Source organism: Botryllus schlosseri, chromosome 16 (genome assembly GCF_051294905.1).
Source record: "Botryllus schlosseri isolate E-star chromosome 16, Bs_hap1, whole genome shotgun sequence".
Taxonomy (NCBI): domain Eukaryota; kingdom Metazoa; phylum Chordata; class Ascidiacea; order Stolidobranchia; family Styelidae; genus Botryllus; species Botryllus schlosseri.
In genome coordinates, this window is record NC_137251.1 from 8,899,603 (window position 1) to 8,923,814 (window position 24,212).

Consider the following 24,212-nt stretch of genomic DNA (forward strand, 5'->3'; position numbering starts at 1 on the left):
GGATACTCCTCTCAACTTGTAGCAATATGTAGTTACGCCTTTGACGCCGCAAGGTAGTGAAAATGATTTTTGAAATTCCGTTATAATATCAATACTGGTATGTCTATTTCCTGACAAATGACCCATTTCATCGGATTCTGGTGGGTCTCCAATTGTGTTCCGAAGGCTGAAATACTTTTAGGGGTAATGTTGGGATACTCCTCTCAACTTGTAGCATAATGTAGTTACGCCTTTGACGCCGCAGGGTAGTGAAAATGATTTTTGAAATTCCGTTATAATATCAATACTGGTATATCTATTTCCTGGAAATGATCCATTTTCATTGGAGGCTGGTGGGCCCCCTATTGTGTTCCGAAGGCTGAAATATTTTTTTGGGGTAATGTTGGGATACTCTTCTCAACTTGTAGCAATATGTAGTTACGCCTTTAACGCCGCAGGGTAGTGAAAATGATTTTTGGAATTCCGTTATAATATCAATACTGGTATGTCTATTTTCTGAAAATGACCAATTTCATTGGATTCTGGTGGGTCCCCTATTGTGTTCCGAAGGCTGAAATATTTTTTGGGGTAATGTTGGGATACTCTTCTCAACTTGTAGCAATATGTAGTTACGCCTTTGACGCCGCAGGGCAGTGAAAATTAGGTTTCTAATTCCGTTATAATATCAATACTGGTATGTCTATTTTCTGAAAATGACCAATTTCATTGGATTCTGGTGGGTCCCCTATTGTGTTCCGAAGGCTGAAATATTTTTTGGGGTAATGTTGGGATACTCTTCTCAACTTGTAGCAATATGTAGTTACGCCTTTGACGCCGCAGGGCAGTGAAAATTAGGTTTGTAATTCCGTTATAATATCAATACTGGTATGTCTATTTTTGGAAAATGACCAATTTCATTGGATTCTGGTGGGTCCCCTATTGTGTTCCGAAGGCTGAAATATTTTTTGGGGTAATGTTGGGATACTCCTCTCAACTTGTAGCAATATGTAGTTACGCCTTTGACGCCGCAGAGTAGAGAAAATGATTTTTGAAATTCCGGTATAATATCAATACTGGTACATCTATTTCCTGTAAATGATCCATTTTCATTGGATGCTTGTGGGTCCCCTATTGTGTTCCGAAGGCTGAAATATTTTTTGGGGTAATGTTGGGATACTCTTCTCAACTTGTAGCAATATGTAGTTACGCCTTTGACGCCGCAGGGCAGTGAAAATTAGGTTTGTAATTCCGTTATAATATCAATACTGGTATGTCTATTTTTGGAAAATGACCAATTTCATTGGATTCTGGTGGGTCCCCTATTGTGTTCCGAAGGCTGAAATATTTTTTGGGGTAATGTTGGGATACTCCTCTCAACTTGTAGCAATATGTAGTTACGCCTTTGACGCCGCAGAGTAGAGAAAATGATTTTTGAAATTCCGGTATAATATCAATACTGGTACATCTATTTCCTGGAAATGATCCATTTTCATTGGATGCTTGTGGGCCCCCTATTGTGTTCCGAAGGCTGTAATATTTTTTGGGGTAATGTTGGGATACTTTTCTCAACTTGTAGCAATATGTAGTTACGCCTTTGACGCCGCAGGGCAGTGAAAATTAGGTTTGTAATTCCGTTATAATATCAATTCTGGTATATCTATTTCCTGGAAATGATCCATTTTCATTGGATGCTGGTGGGTCCCCTATTGTGTTCCGAAGGCTATAATATTTTTGGGGGTAATGTTGGGATACTCCTCTCAACTTGTAGCAATATGTAGTTACGCCTTTGACGCCGCAGAGTAAAGAAAATGATTTTTGAAATTCCGTTATAATATCAATACTGGTATATCTATTTCCTGAAAATTATCCATTTTCATTGGATGCTGGCGGGTCCCCTATTGTGTTCCGAAAGCTGAAATATTTTTGGGGGTAATGTTGGGATACTCCTCTCAACTTGTAGCAATATGTAGTTACGCCTTTGACGCCGCAGAGTAAAGAAAATGATTTTTGAAATTCCGTTATAATATCAATACTGGTATATCTATTTCCTGAAAATGATCCATTTTCATTGGATGCTGGCGGGTCCCCTATTGTGTTCCGAAGGCTGAAATATTTTTGGGGGTAATGTTGGGATACTCCTCTCAACTTGTAGCATAATATAGTTACGCCTTTGACGCCGCAGGGCAGTTAAAATTAGGTTTGTAATTCCGTTATAATATCAATACTGGCATGTCTATTTCCTGAAAAAGGACCCATTTCATTGGATTTTGGTGGGTCCCCTATTGTGTTCCGAAGGCTGAAATATTTTTTGGGGTAATGTTGGGATACTCCTCTCAACTTGTAGCAATATGTAGTTACGCCTTTGACGCCGCAGAGTAGAGAAAATGATTTTTGAAATTCCGGTATAATATCAATACTGGTACATCTATTTCCTGTAAATGATCCATTTTCATTGGATGCTTGTGGGTCCCCTATTGTGTTCCGAAGGCTGAAATATTTTTTGGGGTAATGTTGGGATACTCTTCTCAACTTGTAGCAATATGTAGTTACGCCTTTGACGCCGCAGGGCAGTGAAAATTAGGTTTGTAATTCCGTTATAATATCAATACTGGTATGTCTATTTTTGGAAAATGACCAATTTCATTGGATTCTGGTGGGTCCCCTATTGTGTTCCGAAGGCTGAAATATTTTTTGGGGTAATGTTGGGATACTCCTCTCAACTTGTAGCAATATGTAGTTACGCCTTTGACGCCGCAGAGTAGAGAAAATGATTTTTGAAATTCCGTTATAATATCAATACTGGTATATCTATTTCCTAGAAATGATCCATTTTCATTGGATGCTTGTGGGCCCCCTATTGTGTTCCGAAGGCTGAAATATTTTTTGGGGTAATGTTGGGATACTCTTCTCAACTTGTAGCAATATGTAGTTACGCCTTTGACGCCGCAGGGCAGTGAAAATTAGGTTTGTAATTCCGTTATAATATCAATACTGGTATATTTATTTCCTGGAAATGATCCATTTTCATTGGATGCTGGTGGGTCCCCTATTGTGTTCCGAAGGCTGAAATATTTTTGGGGGTAATGTTGGGATACTCCTCTCAACTTGTAGCAATATGTAGTTACGCCTTTGACGCCGCACAGTAAAGAAAATGATTTTTGAAATTCCGTTATAATATCAATACTGGTATATCTATTTCCTGAAAATGATTTATTTTCATCGGATGCTGGCGGGTCCCCTATTGTGTTCCGAAGGCTGAAATATTTTTGGGGGTAATGTTGGGATACTCCTCTCAACTTGTAGCAATATGTAGTTACGCCTTTGACGCCGCACGGTAGTGAAAATGATTTTTGAAATTCCGTTATAATATCAATACTGGTATATATATTTCCTGAAAATGATTCATTTTCATTGGATGCTGGTGGGTCCCCTATTGTGTTTCATTGGCTGAAATATTTTTGGGGGTAATGTTGGGATAGTCATTTCGACTTGTAGTAAGGTGTAGTTCTGCCCTTGAGGCCGCAGAGGAGTGGATGTGATTTTTCGGTTTTATGGTTAAAATGTAGGCATTTGCATGTCTATTTGTCGGAACAGGATCCTTTTTGTTGACCACCTCCAAATATTAAGAGCTGGCAACCGGTTTTTCTGAGGATTTTGAAATCTGGCAACGCATATTCCAGTTATTTCGAAATTTTATAGACCGAAAAAAATCATGTTGTTCATGTACATTCACAATGATTCACCTGGTCATCATATTTCTGCTGATGTGCTATTAGCATCACAGTGGTTACTAAACGGCGGACGGAGCGGAACCGCGTGTATATAGCACTGAGCGGGACCGGCGGACTATCACAAAATTTGCAATGTAAACGGCGGACCGCGGATCAGGCGCATCTCGTAATTTTCTCAAGTGATTTTTTCCTGGACTTTGTTGAAGCTTATATTTTGTTGAATATTTAGTCAAGTAATTTCATTTTGTCAAGTAATGTAATTATTCAACGTCTAGTTATGAGTTACGACACAATTTTACTTAATTCCATGTCGTTTTGTACTTTATATGTTTTGTATTTCTAAAATGTAGTAAACTTTTAATGGCCATGATGACATTGTAATCTGTTGACACCGGACCACAGTTTCAGTTCTCTAATAGAACTTCTGTTAACCATTTCATCATTTCAAAAGACTACAACACTTCGATACAATGAAAAGATAGGAAGTTGTCGAATGGACGGGGGAGATAGCGTAGTGGTAACGATTAGCGCCAACCAATCTGGCGGATTCCGTTCTATTCCCGTCGGAGGTTCATCTGAGCTCCTCTTAATCATTGGTTTATAATCAATTTAATCAGTTTGATGGCCACAAAAATGCGATACAATGAAAAGATAGGAAGGTGTCGAAGCGACTTGGAGTAGTCTATGGAATCAGACACCCACCTTGGCCTGGGCGATGTAAAGAGAAGGCATATGCAGACACATTGAATGAATAGTATATTCATATTGAAATGAACCCGACTATTTTCGGCTGACACTCGTCAGGGGTAATCGTCAGCAACTAGTAGAGAATTCGAAAGAACAGCGTATATCAACAATCGTAACACAAAATATGACGTCACCAGCACGAAATGTCGAATACGAGAGCGTTCAATGTACTATTTTTAGATGATACACGAACTCTTTTTGTTGACACAGCCTTGGCTGGTGTATTTTGATAAAAGTCGACTCCAAGGCACACAAATGAAAGTGTGAGCGACCCTTTCCCAGTATGCGAAATCTGTCGTCTCGATAATTTTTCGCACAGGCGGGATTATCCAACAAGTGTTTGCCAATTGCAGAATTTATGGCCTTTGATTGTTCCGCATCAATCTTGAGCGGGTGAGTTAAGGGTGAGCTTTTCACCGAGCGTGTTCTAATGAATCTAGGGACATGCTGATTTATGCGTTCCTGCAAGCGCTTTGACGTTCTTCAAGTTCAATCAACCTCTGATCGAATCCATGGAAAGTGCCGTCACTACTAGTTGGAACATCAGAACCCACTGACTTGCTCTTCGCGGGGATCTGGTCCACAATTTCTCTCTTGACACTTCCACGTACGTCTTCAACATTTTCCGAACTTGGTGGAGCTGGGCAGTCAGCACTCGTCTCTGACGTTGCCACAGTTTGACTTTGTACGGCTGAGCAATCAGCTTTCTCTGGCGTTGCTGCAGCTTCCATTACTTTCAACTTCTCCGACTTTCAACTTTGTAACTGGTAAAGTTTCTGACTGTAGCGTGGGAAGAACGTCAAAGCGCTTGCAGGAACGCATAAATCAGCATGTCCCTAGATTCATTAGAACACGCTCGGTGAAAAGCTCACCCTTAACTCACCCGCTCAAGATTGATGCGGAACAATCAAAGGCCATAAATTCTGCAATTGGCAAACACTTGTTGTACGATATCACCAAGGCAATGAGTGTTCTGTTTTAAATAAGCACATATATTATCTCCATGTCCTCACTATATAACCAAATACTAATATGGCGTTTTAGCTTATAATCCTATTTTTATATAGTGCGGCCCGCAAATGGATTCAGATGTTGAATGCGGCCCGCGAGCTCAAAAGTTTGCCCACCCCTGATATACGCTGTTCTTTCGAATTCTCTACTAGTTGCTGACGATTACCCCTGACGAGTGTCAGCCGAAAATATTCGGGTTCATTTCAATATGAATATACTATTCAATTGTATATTGAAGTTCTGTACCTCAAAGAAGCTGTACACATTGAATGAAAAGTAAAGAAGATAGGATAGAAAAATGCAAGCGACAAAAATGGGGTGGCATGTCATGGAACCGAGATCGATAGGTCAGTCGTGGTACGATAATCTTGACTCTTGAGGATGCATAGTATTCATTTATCGCACCGCCGTTGCCGCTCTTATGGCGACAAAACCGTATCCGGACAATACCGAGAATGCTATTACCGAGAATGCTATTACCGACAAGGACAATACCGAGAATGGACATTACCGAGAATATACAATACCGAGAATGGACATTACCGAGAATGGACAATACCGAGAATGGACATTACCGAGAATGAACAATACCGAGAATGGACATCACCGAGAATGGACAATACCGAGAATACTATTACCGAGAATGGCTATTACCGAGATTACTATTACCGAGAATGTCGATTACCGAGAATATTCGCGAGAATGACCATTACCGAGAATGGACATTACCGAGAATGCTATTACCGAGAATGGTTATTACCGAGAATGGCTATTACCGAGAACGCTATTACCGAGAATGCTATTACCGAGATTGACCATTACCGAGAATGGACATTACCGAGAATGCTATTACCGAGAATGACCATTACCGAGAATGGACACTACCGACAATACACTTTGGCGCACTAATGCTCGGCGACCTCGCACGTCCAAGGGACCACCCGAGGGTGTCGACGCGATAAGCGATCTCCCCATTTGCTGTACAGACTAACCGAACCGATCGGGCTCGGAATAGTCGTTTGAAAAATCGCAATTTTTTGCTTTTACACCCGTTTTTACGAAACCTTCAAAATTTCCATCATTGTTTTACGTATGTTAAAAAAATGAGTGGTGTAGTTAGTGCTAGACAGACAGTGTTGCAATGACCTAGATTTGATTTGCTACACGTGTTACGAGAACACGTTGAAAATGAAGCGATTTTATATGTGAAATGTCATTAAGTGCACTTACAAGGAGTGTTTATGGTATGACGTTGGGAGATCAAGATAAATGCCGGACACCAGCATTAGGCTGAAACTTCGCGCTTATGGACTCAAGGTAAAGTCAATTATCATGCAACCGCCATCAGTCTTGTGCACACATTACCTGTAGAGTGCTAAACCGGAAAAACTGTATATTCCTGAAATATCACCACGATTTTATGTCGTAATTCGATCGGTAGACTTTTAATATTTCAAAACGAATTCTGTAGCTGCATTTCTTGAAATACGACGTGGCCGTGGCTTGAAAATCCGCGCCTGTGATTTGATATGAACGACTGCCTAAAATATGTTTCCTCAAAGATAGGTGGTCGCGAATATACTATTAACGCGTAAAAGCTTCCGACGATATCTTTGGATATATTCGCAACATATGGCCTCAATATTGAGAAAGTGATTTTCGAAAATCTAGAATAGTGGTTATGTATATTGTGTATCACAGAGGAAAATATACTTCGTGGCGAGGTCACTTCATTTGTTTCGTTGTATTTATATGTCAGTCATGCCATATAAATAATAAACTTCAGGTCTACTGAACGAATGATTGTTTTCCAAAGCGTAGACTAGATTTGTTGGGGGATAGTTTACATCCGAAATTCCTCAGTCTCTTATTTCTGCAAGCCCTAGAAGTAACGAGTAGGCAAGGAGAGGCGAGAAAATATAGCACGAATCCTATATCACCTTTGCATATGAGCAGTCAGAGCTGGGGATAGGACATGCAGTCTGATGAGTGTGGAATATAAGCTCATAATCTATCTCAGGGCTCGGCAACTGTTCGTATGCTGCAGCGCGCCAAACATTTTTAATTTTGTCATATTTATCGTTTCAACCCAGGAATCTCACCAACCGCCTATCTGCTACTGACAATGGCATCGGTTACGCCGGCCCGTGCTTCTTACAGTAATGGTAGCGAAGGGTAAAAAAGTTGGTCGCTACTGCATTGCACGTACGTAATATGGTACGTAATCTGTACGTAATGTGGTTATGGTCTATGGTTACTTTGGTCGTCTCCAAGTCCACGGAGACAAAAGCGTACAATTACAGCACACGCGCATCAACGAAGAACAACTACCATATGATCAGGACTAAATACAAGAAAACGCATTGCTCTATCAAGTATGCCGGACCCCAATTGTGGAACAGCATCTCGCCGGCTATCCGACAGTCGTCGAGTATGTCCGCATTCAAGTCTAAATACAAGCAATTTCTTCTAAATCAATACTAGCCAGTCTTCAGGATTACCGGACCACGACCTAATACAAAACTGTGAGCTTCCCTTCCTGATAACCCTCCCTGGTTCTTCTTCCGCTGATAGTTGCAACAATATCAATGTTTCCTTCAGCTGTAATGGGATGTAAAAATGTATTAATCACCCTGCCATTCGACAACTTCCTATCTTTTCATTGTATCGCAGTGTTGTAGTCTTTTGAAATGATGAAATAGGCAATACAAGTTGTAAATGACTGTCCCAATTCCGTCATGCGCGAAAGCATAAATAGGTCTCGCGCGAAACCAGAACCGTGACGGCACACACGGGCACAGGCAATCTGCAAGGCACGTGTTCTCAGAGCCCGCATATTCGAGTCGGCGCGCCCGCGCGTCAGTCATAAGATAGACAATTGGCTCCATTTCGCTTCATTTATTCTTTCTATTTCTTATCGAACCGCAGTATGATTTGAACCTGGTAAATCTACAAGTTTCTGACCACTAATTACTACTATTTGGCTGTTCTGTGCTAGTAAAGAAAGCTCCTTGGATCTGCGTGTGTGATCAGGATTGCAAGAGTACTCAGAGCGGTCGTTAGTCAGTCAACTAGTGCGTACAACGGGAACTGTAAGCTGTAGCGTCGACTCCAATCAAGCACTATACCAGCGTGTCTTGCAACAAGTCGTTGCAGCGACCGCTACACAAGTTCTATTATAGAACTGACACTGTGGTCCGGTGTCAACAGATTACGTTATGACCAACAAAAGTTAACTACATTTTAGAAATACAAACCATATAAAGTACAAAACGACATGGAATAAAGTAAAATTATGTCGTAGCTCATAACTAGACGTTGAAGAATTACATTACATGACAAAATTTTCAACAAAATATAAGCTTCAACAAAGTCCAGGAAAAGATCACTCGAGAAAATTACGAGATGCGGCAGATCCGCGGTTCGCCATTTACATTGCAAATTTTGTGATAGTCCGCCGGTCCGCGGTTCCGCTCCGTCCGCCGTTTAGTATTACGGTACATGTTCCGCGGTCTCCCGTTTAGTACTGAACTATTTTGTTGTGGTACGCTCGGTCCGCAGTTCCGCTTGGTCCGCCGTTTAGTATCGCAAGTTCCGCTAATTCCGCAGTCCGCTCGTTCCGCCGTTTAGAGTTGCCCACTCAGAACACTATCATCATCATCATTGGTTTATTAGCAATTTTATCAGTTCAATACACCACAAAAATGCGATACAATGAAAAGACAGGAAGATGTCGAAGCGACAAGGAGTAGTCTATGGAATCTGACACCCACCTTGGCCTAGGCGATGTAAAGAGGAGGCATGCACACTGAATGAAGGTAAAGAAGATAGTATAGAAAAAGAATGCGACAAGAAATAGGGCGGCATGTCATGGGAAGCGAGATCGATAGGTCAGTCGTGGTCCGATAATCTTGAGGATGGACTGTATTTATTTAGTAGTAATTGCTTGTATTTCGACTTGAATGTGGACATGCTCGTCGACTGTCGGATGGCCGCCGGGATACTGTTCCACACATCAGGTCCGGCATATTTGATGGAGCGATGATCTTTTCGGTCGATCATATGATATTTGGACGACGTGGACGCGCGTGTGTTGTACTTGTGCGCTTTTGATTCAGAGGTAAAGAAGTCATTGAAATATTCGGGGCAACGACCGCAGTGAAACTGATACATGAACCTTGCGATTTCTAGTTTCCGCATATCTTCTATGTTTAGGACGCCGAATCTCTTCAGCAGCGACTTATTGGATGGGCAGCCAGGTCCCTTTGGGGCCCTAGCTATGATTCGGAGTACTTTGTGCTGTAGTTTCTGCAGTGGCTTGAGTGCAGTTTTACTGGCAGCCCCCCAACAGAGGATGCCATAATGTAACTTCGATTGGATTAAGGATTTAAAGAGTATCAGAAGAACCCATGCTGGCATGAAGCGCTTAAGGCTGTAGAACAGGCCGCACTTCGGTGATAATTTAGTTTCTAGGGACTGAATATGACTCTTCCAGGACATGTTCGAGTCCAGCAAAACTCCGAGATATTTGGCATTATCTGTGTTGGAAACGGGCTGACCAGCGATATTAACGGTTAGGTTATTTTTTGAATTTACTGTCAGCAATTGCGATTTCGAGGCGTTTATGCAAAGGTTGTTCTGGGCCGTCCACTCATGGACTTTGGACATTTGGTCACCAGTCAGGGCATCCAGCTCTGCCGTCGAAGATGCGGAAGAGAGGAGGTGAGTATCATCAGCGAACAGTGTGGTGTTCAATGAGGAGGTTTCGAAAATGTCGTTGACATATAAGGTGAAAAGGACCGGTCCAAGTACTGAGCCCTGGGGCACACCACAGGTCACCGGGTGAGGAGAAGACAAGGTGTCTGAGATCGCAACCATTTGTTGGCGTCCAGCGTATTGTCTTTTTTCGTCTTTCCGACATTTTCACTATACTCATAGTGTCGGCTCCAGTAGACTTGACTCATTTCCCTGAATTTCGCGGTTTAGCTGTCATCCTTCGTATGCGTTGGGCAAGCGCATGCCTTGCGCCCTTGCCTAATACGACTTGTGCGGGCACGTCGGACATGTCTTCCAGCACTCGCATGCATTGTACATTTCGCGCATTATAACTACTAACAGTCGCACTGGGCAACCGCGAAAACCAGGGACATGAGATAAGTCTCCTAGAGCTCAAACTTGGCCCTAATTCGAAAGAAGTGTGCAAAAGTATGACAAACTTAGCGAGCCTGTAATTTGCTATGGTATGACTATGACCAATGACATATGTATTACGCAACACCCATGCCAGACAGACATAGAAATTTCGGGTGGATCTACATTACTTTGCGGGGGACATAGCGTAGTGGTGACGATAAGCGCCTGCAAATATGGCGGATCTGGTTCGATTCGCGTCGGAGGTTAATCTGGGCTCCTCTTCCCCCGCCGTTGCCGTTCTTACGGCGACAAAAAGCCCAGAAAAAGACCCGACGAAAGAAAGCACTCACAAGAAATGGAAAGAACTAGTAGAAAGGGCCGCGGCTTCAAAAATAAAAAGATCAACATCGAAAAGAACTGTGACATCGGGCACTCTAGGCCGAGGTGGATGTTAGATTAAAAGGATCGCTATACTGATGCGCATCGTTCGACATTCTCCTATCTGTTCATGACATCGCATTGTACATTTTGGGTGACTTGTTCAGATGAAAAATATACCACAACGATTATTATTATTACTTTGTTGAAGCATGTTGTTTAGGCTTACCATATTTTGGAAATCAAAAAAGTGGACACTTTTGCAGAAATTTGCAACTGGCAAAACCGGAGTGAAATTCTCAAAAACCGGTTGATTATTCCCACTTTGTGATCGGTTGACTAAAAAAAAAAAGGTCATCTTTTCCGCTCAGAGCTCAAAATAACGTTTTTTACTCCACATAGCTAGGTGGATGACTAAAAAAAAAAAAGGTCATCTTTTCGCTCACAGCTAAAATCACCGTTTTTCACCCGTCGGAGCTTCACTTCTGTACTAATATGCGGTATGTCACTCGCAATTTGCCCTAAAACTGCTCTAAATCTCAAAAAAGAGGACAAAAGGGCGTCCTCTGAGGACGCTTTCAAAAAAGTCAAAAAAGAGGACAAATCCTCTTATAAGAGGACGTATGGTAAGCCTAATGTTGTTAGGCTACTCGAAAGATTCAAATTCGTATATCTTGACTGGGTGATGTGTCTTCCTCTTCGGGTCGCATTTGTAACGCGGGGCTCGGATTTCAAGGGCAGGGAAATTCGTTTCTGTCATTTCGGAACCACGCAGTCATGAATATAGGCTACCAATATCGACGGTTTCACCATAGTGTCCTATATGGTGTGGACACAAGCAAATCTCACGGTTCAGTGAAATTGGTCTACGTAATACTTTCCATTTGGTCAAAGGCAACTTTACGGCCATTTTTGACCGTCTTGCCGAGCGCTAAATTTGATAAAACGGGTATAAAGGCTATGGTCATACGAAAAAGGGACTCGAGTCATCCCAACACTGCTTGGGAGGTTTTCTGTGCTCCTCTGCCCCGAGTCCCGGACCCGATGAAGATAGAAAAACAGTAAGAAATTACTTCTATGTATAGGACCGACGAAGAGAGAATAACATCGAAGAACACTGTGACATCGGGCACTAGGTCGAGGTGAATGCCAGTTCAAGAGACACCAACTGGTTGGTCGCTCGGCATACCCCTATTTGTTCATTACATCGCATTGTACATTGTGTGTATGTTAGGCAGCTTACCATATTTTGGAAATCAAAAAAGAGGACACTTTTGCAGAAATTTGCAACTTGCAAAACCGGAGTGAAATTCTCAAAAACCGGTTAATTATTCCCACTTTGTGATCGGTTGACTAAAAAAAAAAGGTCATCTTTTCGCTCACAGCTAAAATCACCGTTTTTCACCCGTCGGAGCTTCACTTCTGTACTAATATGCGGCATATCACTCGCAATTTGCCCTAAAACTGCTCTAAATCTCAAAAAAGAGGACAAAATCTCAAAAAAGAGGACAAAAGGGCGTCCTCCGAGGACGCTTTCAAAAAAGTCAAAAAAGAGGACAAATCCTCTTAAAAGAGGACGTATGGTAAGCCTAGACTGTATGTCTAGGCCAGATGAAAATATAATCTGTCCAAGTGTCCATTGATTGATTGAAAGTATTATTTAACGCACAATCAGTCATGTGTGACATATAAAGCTTCGAACATTTGCTGCAGACGTGCTCGACTGCTCGGCGGCATTGATGCTCGCAGTGGCAGTATAGAGATTGTAGTGGCAGTGGCAGCTGATTTGCTATGTTGTGAAAAACGCAGCTGGAGCTCGCGTCAGTCGGGTGTTGGTGTTGAGCATACAAAACATTTGTTAGCGCTGCTGCTTGGTCGTGAAACTATAGTTGTATTTCACTAAGGGCTTGGGCGAAAGAAATGAACTCACCTGGGACATGCTCGCCGTTAATCGTTGAGGGAGACGCTCAAGGCGGAAGGTAAATACTAATATATCAGATTAGCTACGGCGGTCGGCCCTACTGGAATCTCGGTACGTTATGCCTGGTATATCAGGTGAACAGCGACGATTCTCCAAGTTGAAGAAATTTAATAAAAAATAAAACATAGTGTGAGCACAGGACACCTATTCCATGCAAGGTCGTCGGCCGGTACAGCACCAGAGTGGAATTGATGGCAACGTCACCCGCAACTTTTCCGTGTAATTACCCAATAGATCTATGCAAGAAACCGTTCTGTCACGCGCAACTTGTTAGCATTGCCGAAGACAACCACTGTTTTCAGTCTGACGTAGTATACATAATAGGGTTATGGTACCATACGTCCTCTTTTAATAGGATTTGTCCTCTTTTTTGACTTTTTCAGAAAGTGTTCTCGATGGACGCTCAAATGTCCTCTTTTTTAAGTATTTTTTAAGTATATTTTAAAAATTCGAGTGAGAAACAGTAAATCAGCACTGAAGTAACGCCCCGGCGGCTATTTCAGGAGCTGAGCTGGAAAGTTTTTTAGTCAACCGACCACGAAGTGGGAACCAATTTTTCAGGATTTAGTCGTTCTGGATTTTACGACTTGATTCTTCCGCCCTAGGAGTAAAGGTGTGAATGAGTTCTGATATTTCATTAGAAGTGCTCGAATTTGTGAACACATGGTAGAATAAATCAACCTTATTTATATTTGATAATTTATATAATCAAATTAATTAAAATGAACACATTTGTTATCTTACTTTCTTTTATATTTTATTGTCTCTTGTGTACAGCGAACCGACAAGATAGCGTTATGGTGAAGCGTCCGGCTTCTTAATCGGTAGGTCGTGGGTTCGATCCCCGGCCAGGTCAGACCAAAGACCTGATTAGTAACACTGGTATCCACGACTTCACTGCGTGGCGCTCATGCATTAATGGGATAGCATGGAGGGGTGGTGCAAGACTTTAGAAAGCCGTAAAGGGCTGTATCTGCACCTTCCTTGTCCAGCGGCATATCCACATCATGAACTCATGGTACGCATATGAACAGATCGTGTGTGTGTGTGTGTGTGTGTATCATGAGTCGGTGTATATGCCGCAAACACATCAATGACAAAAATAAACAACATCCTTTCCTTCCTTTCCTAGTGTAGTAATGATATATTGTTATATTGAATTTCGGTGCTCTATAAATTATTATGTAATTCCTCCATCACTCAGAGAATTATGACTTGCATTAGCATTGAGTTTATTCTCTTGTTTCAGTTTCGGGGATTTCGCCGCTGACAATATGGAGAAGAAATCTACGACTGATAACAATGGGTTCAGGGGCAGGCGTGCCCTTACTCCTTGTAAACATTTCGGGTCGTATAATTCCAATCTGTCAATTGAGACATCGCCACTCTCTAGTAGAAGCTTATCTTTGGAAGATTTAGGAGAAAGGGTAGTGATTGCCCGTCCAGGATTAGTTGTTGTCAAGAATGGTGAGACACAAGCTATTAATTAAATTTTCATTAACTAAATATTTGTGTAGTACCAATTGCTCATTATTCAGCCTATACAGACCTACATGTTGTTGCTTGATTTTACCAGATTGTGTCGTCTTGGATGTTGTACAGTGCTACGTTGTTGCATGCTGTGACTATTGATATCTGTGCAGTGCGTCTACCCGAATTTAGAAGGCTGATCACTGTATCATGGTGAGTGCACTTCGTAATTTTACATATGTGTGTGAATTGATCGTGTGAGAATTATCGATTTTAAATATGGTCCATCCTATGCTCGAGTTTCTTTATTACCGTTATCCCTACAGTAATGGAATGAAATGTGAAGCCATGCGCCTGTATTGTGATTTAAATATTCAAAATCCTCCGATTGGATAAGCCTGAAATTGCTCTTCATTTGATTGCATTCACTAGCGCTGTGAACCTTACTCAGCTATTGATCAACATCAAAGCAATCATGCAAATGCAATTTCTATTTTATATCCGACTTACAATTGGTATGCATAATGAGGCTGTTTCCAATTTTTGTATGCTTGTTGTTAGTCATCTAGTAATTGTTTGTTGGAGTTCTTATTTTTGTTATTATTACTACAAAAAGTTGATATAACGATACTTTACTTGTTTAAATGTGGGTGTGATCAGGCTGACTGACACTACAAAAGTTTTTCGATATTGTTATTGTTGCAGTTTGTTGATTATATGTTTTGGTTTGATGAAAAATATTCTCTAAATGTCTCTCTTATCAGCAAGAGATAAGTTTGGTCTCAGTTTGGCTGCACTGAATTTCATAACCTGACATTTTAAATCTTATTTGTATTGCCCGTACTGTTGTGTGGAGCTGTGTTTAGTGTTCTATCACTGTCCGGTATTCACTGTTTACAGCCGAAGGGGTTACGATAGATACCATGTCCACGACAAATCCACTGGTGATGCGATTTTATCCAGACAGCCCTGTACTGAAGAGTGTGTCGCGGGAAGTGACGTTTTGCTGCAGAACAACGTTTGGGTCATCGCGGTCACCTCTGGCTATGTGAGTTGTTTTGTACAGACCTTGATGAAGATTGTATTTCTGTAGTGTGTTGTCTTATGCCTGCTGGCTTGCATATCTCCGTTTTCCGCTTGTTTTAGCATTATGTTTGTGAATAATTGTAGTTTAGGTTGACGTCTCAACACTTGACTACTGGTGGGTTGCAATTGTGGAGTTCTCTTGACAAAGCTTGGTTGGTGTAGCTCCAGTTTTAGTAGTGCGTAAGAAAATAATTTAATATTATATCTCCAGGTACACGATTTTGTCCACCCATAATAACCATATTATGACTTGATCAAATTGAACTCCGTGTGTAATTTCGGCTGGATTAGTAGAATGAAAACGACATGCTATGAACTCATCTGAGATGCATTTCTTGAATAATGTATGAGTGTTGATCAACGATAGTCACAAGAATTATGTCGCACGCATGCCTTGGCTTTCGTTCTATATGTCGGTAAGGTCAGCAACAGCTATATTTGGATGATATTAATTAAAATTTCATTGCTATGTGCGTCACCGGCGTTCGTCTTATTTTATTCTACCGCATACGTCAAAACTAGAAAGTCCCCTCATAGTTTCAATGTGTCCGCAAACCTAATCCCCTACTGTTAAGTGCCATCCCGAGTAACTTTCTATCCATGAGGGATAAGGTGACATTTGGTGACTCGGTACTTGATTCAAATTTTTGGTTCCAAAGTCTGTATATCACAATTCGTTATACCTACCTGATGAGAGACAAATTGTAATTAGAGTCTGAGTTGATGGAGAATGTTATGATTTATCACTAGAATCTGGAATGACCACAGGCTGTTGCTCTGTGTCTTTTGTGGTCCACATTCCTAGAATTGTTATCTGATTTGCCACACTCTTCTGAAAAATTATTTGTAACCGAGTTCATAAAGAATATTTACCTCCTATTTTCAGGCAATTGCTCAAATTGAGGGGGATAGAAAAAATCAAGCTGACTTCAGAATATATCGAGATAACGGTAATTCAATATCAATATAATTCTATATCGGACTACACGAGCATACCTCAAGCATACCTGTTCAAAATATATTTGAAAATAATTTCGCGATCCGCTCACCATTTCAAAATTGCCAGTTCTTCCGGGCTATAGAAATTTTCACTTCTGGCCTTTAAGGTCACAGGTTGCACTCCTGGTTTCCAGCATTACAAGTAACACATTTTATCGCTGGTGGGCACGGTATACATAGACAATTATTTTACTTTCCGAGCCATGAAAACTGTATTACGGTATATGTATCATCTGGTGATTGGACCTTCTGTTTAATCACTCGGTGAGAAATGTTAGAATTTTGGAATCCAAATACACAAATAGATCGAATAAATATGGCTTTGTGTATCTTGTTGGAGTGCAAACTGCCTAGATTTACTAAAAGTTATAGGTTGGCTGTAGTTGCACAGAAGTAGGCTATTCACTAAGCTATGTAAATTAGAGTAAGTATCTTCTGGCTTTGGGCCAAAATATTTGCCTTTTTGTGATTTAGGCCACGTTGCGGTTTCTTGATATCACCTTCCGTAGAAAACCGAGTCATTTCAATAAAATGTGGCTCAGCGTACAAATCGTATTGGCTTACTAAAAGGCTGTGTCGCACCTTCCTCATGCAATATTCATGCTCATTCTGATTGCTACGGGAGTTTTCATATAAAGGCCCTCAACGTACTTTGGCAGATTGCGTCTTGGAATTTCCCTGCGTTAAGTCGCCGTGTACCTGTCACGAACCTTTCGACGGTTCGAATGAATTTAATCAATTAATTTTTGCGTTTTGCAGAAAGTATGTCACAGACACGTCACCTTGCAAAGTGAGAGAAATTGTTCAGTGAGCTGGAGAAATTTGAAACCCAAAATTTTGGCGACGTTGATGGATTATTTCGCCGGCGGGCGGCCCGTACTCAGCGATCGTGCTTCCAGCTCTCGTAAGCTTACGAAATACGCAGATGAATTTTTTTCTTTGTACTTTAACATTGTCCGAATCATATCATATTTTCAACGCTAGTACTGAGGTCTGAGTGATCTTGATATTTTGTGATGTTGGCATTATGAAATTTCCATGGCAAGCAGGGTTGTGCTGAGTGAGTACTGATGACTCGAGTCACGATTTTGTGGTGACTCGACTTGACTCGAGCCATTTTCTGAAGTAACAATAATGACTCGACTCGAGTCAATCTGTGTATTGACTCGACTTGGACTCGAGACATTGCGCATAACTCGAACCAAGTCATATGACTCGAGAATCAGACGGCCATGACCGACATTTCATTGTAATTTCGAAGAACAGTAAAGTAACGACACTATTGGGATTTCGTCTATTGGTACTGGTACTTGAAAATGCGACCAGAAACTGCTAAAAGTGGGGAAAATTAGTACGGTATACTATAAATGCAAACAATTCGATTTCGATATCATCAAACACTGTTATAAAAAGTGGATTTAACAAAACTATAAATGGAAACTGAGCAGTCAACACAATGACTGGGACTCGGACTCGAGTCATAATACCATGACTCGGACTCAACCCTCTGCTTGCTGACTTGGACTTGGACTTGAGTCGGTGGTGAATTGAACGTGACTCGAGTCAAAACTATTGAAGTGACATTGACTTGTGACTCGTAGGCTTGTGACTTGGTTACAACCCTGCAGAATCCAATAAAACTCTTGGTGGATTAGACTCCATGGCTCATTAGGGTATCGCAATTTCGTAACAAATGTGGTTTGTACCAGTGTTTCAAAATACGGCGTGGTCAATAACCGCTGAATATGGGCAGGAAGAGTTTTGGATGTTTTACATTTTTCTTTCAAGTAATTTGTGGTTAAAAAGCACTTCAACTCTTCTGATCTCTTGAACTATTGTGATCTGGTGGCACCCGTTTAAATATTTATGAATATGTGGCTATTCAAAAATCTTCAAACCCCAGGAAGACCAGAATTCATCAGGGGTTTAAAATCAGCACTGTGTTTCTGGAATCTATGGGATAAAATGCCGACATTTATTTCAACTAATGCTATCGCTTATTTCCATATATCTGCCACGGCCCGTGAAACAATACATTTATGACGATTATGATCTTATTGATTGGGATATATCTGGATATCTTTGAATTACCTACAGTTTGATTTTAAATTCCTTAAGTACAATGCCAGATATTAGCATACAAGCCTTCCCATCTAGCTGAAGCATCGTTATCGTTATTAATACTATTATTTCACTCTCCCGCAGATAAGATCATATTTGACAAAGACGACTCGAGTCTAATTATAGAAGATTTGATAAATACTCGCATCAGGCCGGTGGTAAAACAGGAAGGCGGAGACGTCAGATTTTTGGTGAGGATATTGGTTGAATTCTCTTTTATTCTGCATTAGATGATAATTGAATAGTATATTGAAGTTTTGTACCTCCAAGAAGCTCTTCAAATAAATGATAATGATGATAATTTTATTCCCGACTGCAAACTTATTTGTATGAACCAGTTTTTTTGGCAGAAAAGGACTAGAATACTTATTTTTTCACTTACTTGAAAATCGCTACTTCTGCTTATGCTTGAGGTGAAATTTATGACTTAACATCTAGTTCTACTGAAAACCAACAATGGCTACTTCGATCACCTCTGGCTATATATGATTTTGATCCAATTATATTGTTCTAAGACTTGGTGGCACGCAATAACGATAAAGGTTTCATGGCGGTACGCGGCCAATAAAAAGCCGAGGACCGCTGATATAAGTTATTGTGTAAATAAATGTATTCTATAAACCTATACCTCTTCAATTAGAGCACCGACCATGCGAAACACCCGATACCCGCATTGCATACCCTTTATGTATCCTCGCGGGATGATTGTAGGGTGATCCGAATTATTACTTTTTTCAGGAATATCGATATTTCGAAGGCTTGGTTTTCCTATCATTTTCCGGTACTTGCTTGTCGTCTAGGGACGCGATGACGATATTGCGAAATATTATTTTGCAGTTACTCCAATTCTACGTGCCTGGCGTCGACAGCATCGTAGAGGTCAGTATAAGACTTGATCAATTTGTCGTAATGTTGAATAACTAGAATGACATGACTTGACTCGACTCGCTGCCCTAAAACGACTCTAACTCGATGTGGTACAAATATCGAATGACTTGAGGCTTACAGAGAAATTTTCGAGTCATTTTCAAGTCATCAAACATTTAACTTTGCAAAGCCATGTGATCAATGCTAATCCTTTTTCACTGGAATTCATCTCTGTTTGGATTTTCGACATGATCAATTAATCAGTGCCATCAGCAGCGACATTGAAAGTGACAATATAGCTTTGGAATCCAATTGACTGCTATCATAATGTCCTGGACAGGGATTATGTTCCGATCATGTTCCGATACCAACCTTTTAATTTGCTTGCTGATTACTGAAAAAAAATGTCAGTACCTTTGCCCGAACCTACTCACGAGCCTATGTGGGTAGCTGGTGATTGTGATCAATAGCAATCCCCGTCCATCAAGACTATGGCATGGACTATGGAATTATTTCTATCTATATCCAATCAAAGCAGTCAAGTAATGGTACATGATATACTGTTTCACGCAAAATACACATTGACATTACGATCTGCAAGTTATTCGGCCGTGGTCTATATAATTTTAACATGTAGCACTACCGGTGTCGTGTAGTTTTCCTGGAAGGAGAAATCCCAATTCTATTGATTTCTATGTACCCGATGCTTTAATCTTCATAGTGGTGGCCAGACATCAACCTTACAGTATAGCAGGTGGCGCTTTAAAATGACGCTTTGAATGATCCGGTACGACCGGTACCTTGTTTGCCAGGTTCACATTCCTCAAAGGTTGTTCCTTTTAAAAAAGGAACTAAAGTTTTCAGAAATGAGCAGCCGATTGGATCTGATTAATCGGCATTCTTGTAATAGTCATTGGTAATTAATTTTTGTCAGCGTGACCCCTAGAAAATAGGCAAACGCTCATATTGGGGCCGCGATCCCTAGGTTGGGAACCACTGGTTTAGTACAAATAGCATGACACCAAATTTGACTAGTTCAGAAATTATGCATATGCATCCACACATTCCAATCAAACGACGCAAACTGAATATATTTGACGACCTGAAATTGACTCAATTCAAAATTTGCAGTGACTCGAAACGACTTGTGACTCGAGTCAATTTTATTCATTTCATAGTGAATTGATCCCAACACTGTTCTGCGCACTCACAAACAATCCGATTCTTGTTCCAATTAACAGGGTTAGGCCATTTTATTGTGTGATTAAAAACACCAGTTGCACAACACTACGCTACCTAAGCTGAACATAAACGGAACTACCCGGCTTCCTTGCTTTCTAATATGCTGTTCTGATGTCAATATTGCACGATTATTTCATTGCCTTAACTGCACCTCTTCCTCATTATCCCACGGATATATGTATACCGTTTCGAAAAACTTGTCGTGATCCGATTTCAGCAAGATGACGGGTGGATAAAATTGATTAGTAATTTCATTATATTATGTAATGTTCAAAATCAATAGAAGTGCTGTGTCACTATTTTCCTGATCGAGGATCGGTTTCCACCAACCGTATCGGAATTTATGATATCCTAGGGAACTTGGGTGGGTATCTTTTTCCAATATGTACTCGCTTAAATATATTTACTAGGCACAATTACCCATGAACCGCCGACACACATTACTACTTCACTACAGCTGGCAGAGTGTAAAGTGCAGATATCAACCTTGTCGAAGCTGGGTTATAGATCACTATCCCTAATGTATATATTACTGTCGCTAATGCCATTACATCTACAATGAAAGTGTTGTTAACACCAGCAATTGTTCTTGGCTTTTGAAAAAGGCACCTGATTAGTGGTGATCAACTATACTACAATCTCGGTGTTGGCAGAAATGTCGGTCATGTTTCAAATTCAGTTACGCCTCTTATGATAAAAATAAAGTGTCTTCTGGCATGGATTGTCTGTGCTATTTGACCTGTTTACAGCCACTGTGTCCCACGTTCTAGTAAATGTATTCAATATATTTTACAGGTATCGTCACCACCCGCGGACATCTCATATAGCAGATCGAAGAAAACAGCTTGCATATTCGCGTAATTCCGACCTTTTTCAAATACATTTATATTTACCTGCCATATTATCGCAGTTGTTCACATCATATGCCTCAATAAATTATAAAGTGCGTTCGAGTGTGTCAGCTATTTGGTCATAATCTTTTGGCGTAAGCGTGTGGTCTCGTTGGTCAGGGGGGAATAAATCATTGGAGGTTAGTTTCAGTGTCGGTCACGTCATTTCTTGCTCATAATTTGGTCCATTTTTCTTGCAAAAGCCTCGATCTGGGGCCAGGCCGGTAGGCAAGTGCCGAAGGCTTCAAGAAGTAGGTTATCAGCCTGGACGGCTTGTTTGAAGTCACCAATCGATACCCTACTATCGTGGTCGTAGTCCATTTTCTTTAGCGCGGTTTCAACCAAGTCTTTCACCCCCTCATCGGGGTCTTCCTCGCTGGGTTGCTTGACTAGAGAGTTTTTCAGCAGCTGGAACATTTCCTCTCTCGAAATATACCCGTCGCCGTTGAGGTCATAAACGTTGAAGGTGTACGCAATTTTTTCTTCGAGAGTGCCGTGTATCCACACTTCCAACCCCGGAAGCCATTCGTCGGTGGTGATGTACGAGTCGTTTTTCCAATCGAAAGCCCGGAACATCCTGTCCAGGATTAAGTCGTCGGTCATGTTGAAATCTTCGGTGAGAAGGTCTCTAAACTGGCCACGGTCGAGTTTATCATTTTTCCCTTTGGTACTGTGGAATATATACAGGAGGGCGTGCAATTGGTGCTTGCTAAATCTCGAATAAAGTTTTTTCGCGGTTATTTCCTCCACTTCTTTCGCTACCAACTTCCTGGTCGATTGATTTAGATTATACATTATTCAGTTTTGACGTGTGTCACGGTGAATAGCTGGACTGGACTATTAGAATAGCCTATGGCATTTCACACCTTTAATTACTCAGTATCTGGAAAATTTCGATGAGAAACTAATAGTATAACTGACGTTCGTAATGATTTTCTGCCAATATTCACGATTGTTGCACGATGTACCGTACTTCGGGGTATACAACGAAGCGATAGCGGCAAAGCGTCCCTTTCTTTATCGTTACCTTAGCAACTAGTAATGGACCGTGTACATTTAAGTTAACACATTGGACAGTGCACATGAACGCAATTTTCCTGACTTGTAGATTTATGCACAATTGTTGTTGCCGTACTCATATAAATATTAAAACTAACTTTATGGTAATAGGACTATTGCCATCGATATATATGAGACGAAATATCTTGGATTTCAAGCTCTATCTACAATATTATCTATATATTTACCCATTCACATCATATCATTGAATTAAATTTTTTATCAAATATAGATACCACAAGATTGCGATATAATGAAAAGATAAGAAGGTGCCAAAACGACTTGGAGTAGTATTTTACGGCATGCATACATTGCACACTGTATAGGATAACATGAGCGACAAAAATGAATGTTGCATGTGTCGGTAGGCAACACATGCCTCATTATGTAGGCTTACCATACGTCCTCTTTTAAGAGAATTTGTCCTCTTTTTTGACTTTTTTGAAAGTGTCCTCGGAGGACGCCCTATTGTCCTCTTTTTTGAGATTTTGTCCTCTTTTTTGAAAATTTAGGTCAGATTTAGAGCAAATTGCAAGTGATATGCCGCAAATTAGCACAGAAGTGACGCTCCGGCGGATATTTCAGAGTCAAAAACGGTGAATTTAACTCTGAGCGAAAAGATGACCTTTTTTTTATTTTTATTTTGGTCATCCACCTGGCAATGTGGAGAGAAAAACGGTATCTTGAGATCTGATCGGGAGAGATGACTTTTTTTTTTTCAACCGATCACAAAGTGGGAAATATTCACCGTTTTCTGAGAATTCTACTCCGGTTTTGCAAGTTGCGAATTTCTAAAAAAGTGGCCTCTTTTTGGATTTCCAAAATATGGTAAGCCTATCATTATGTGGCTTCAACCTGGTAACGCTGGTGTTAGGGAAACAACCATCTGTCACTCTCTTCATATATATCGACTAATATTGATTTTATATCACAATTTTTTTCATGAACTCAGTGGATTTTGCATACTGCATCCAATCAAGCTTTTTGTGTCGTGTAAATTTTGAATTCCATTTTGAATGTTTATATAGCTCAGTGGTTCACAAGAGTACTTCATATACACCACTACATACAGCGTCTAAATTACTTGCTGGCATATCATCATTACTATATGATAGAATACTAGTTTAAATGAAATCGCTTAAATCATAAATTTCACAAATTTATGAGTTCAAAGCTCAGTAGTTCAAAGACATGGATCAAGCAATGCCAAAAATTATCTTTCAGTTATTTTTTGGTGTTCTTTCAGATTGCAATATAATTAGTTGCACACATGCATCATTACCTTGCATCCAACGATGATATGCATTCATTGAAAAGGGGACTATGACATCTATCCCTATAGGCGTAGGTGGATGCCAGTTTAAGCATGGGAAACTGTTTTCCATGGTTTAAGAGACCGCAACTGCAACAGCAACTGGTCGTTCGGCATCCTGTCTGTTCATTCATTATATCGCACTGTCTGTTATCGCATTGTACAATGTACATGGTGTGTGTCTTGTTCAGATGAAAATATAATCT

The 24,212-nt window shown here is 40.6% G+C and overlaps 2 protein-coding genes across 4 annotated transcripts; one reads left to right on the forward strand and one right to left on the reverse strand.

Moving 5' to 3' along the window:
- The first annotated feature begins 12,703 nt into the window (after positions 1–12,703).
- Positions 12,704–21,693, forward strand: LOC145458827 (NFU1 iron-sulfur cluster scaffold homolog, mitochondrial-like). 3 transcript variants are annotated; one of them, XM_080337320.1, is made up of 8 exons: positions 12,704–12,958; positions 14,210–14,427; positions 15,331–15,478; positions 16,403–16,466; positions 17,275–17,419; positions 18,721–18,827; positions 19,375–19,515; positions 21,541–21,693. In XM_080337320.1, exons 1-8 carry the CDS (start codon positions 12,900–12,902, stop codon positions 21,604–21,606), a joined length of 948 nt encoding a protein of 315 aa, XP_080193446.1. In that variant the 5' UTR covers positions 12,704–12,899; the 3' UTR covers positions 21,607–21,693. The 3 variants fall into 3 exon arrangements, with proteins under 3 accessions (XP_080193446.1, XP_080193445.1, XP_080193447.1); XM_080337319.1 differs by lacking the exon at positions 12,704–12,958 and adding an exon at positions 12,986–13,179; XM_080337321.1 differs by lacking the exon at positions 12,704–12,958 and adding an exon at positions 13,191–13,573.
- LOC145458828 (calaxin-like) lies at positions 21,615–22,624 on the reverse strand. Its single transcript, XM_080337322.1, has one exon. It carries the CDS (start codon positions 22,428–22,430, stop codon positions 21,798–21,800), a length of 633 nt encoding a protein of 210 aa, XP_080193448.1. The 5' UTR covers positions 22,431–22,624; the 3' UTR covers positions 21,615–21,797.
- Between the last annotated feature and the right edge of the window lie 1,588 nt (positions 22,625–24,212).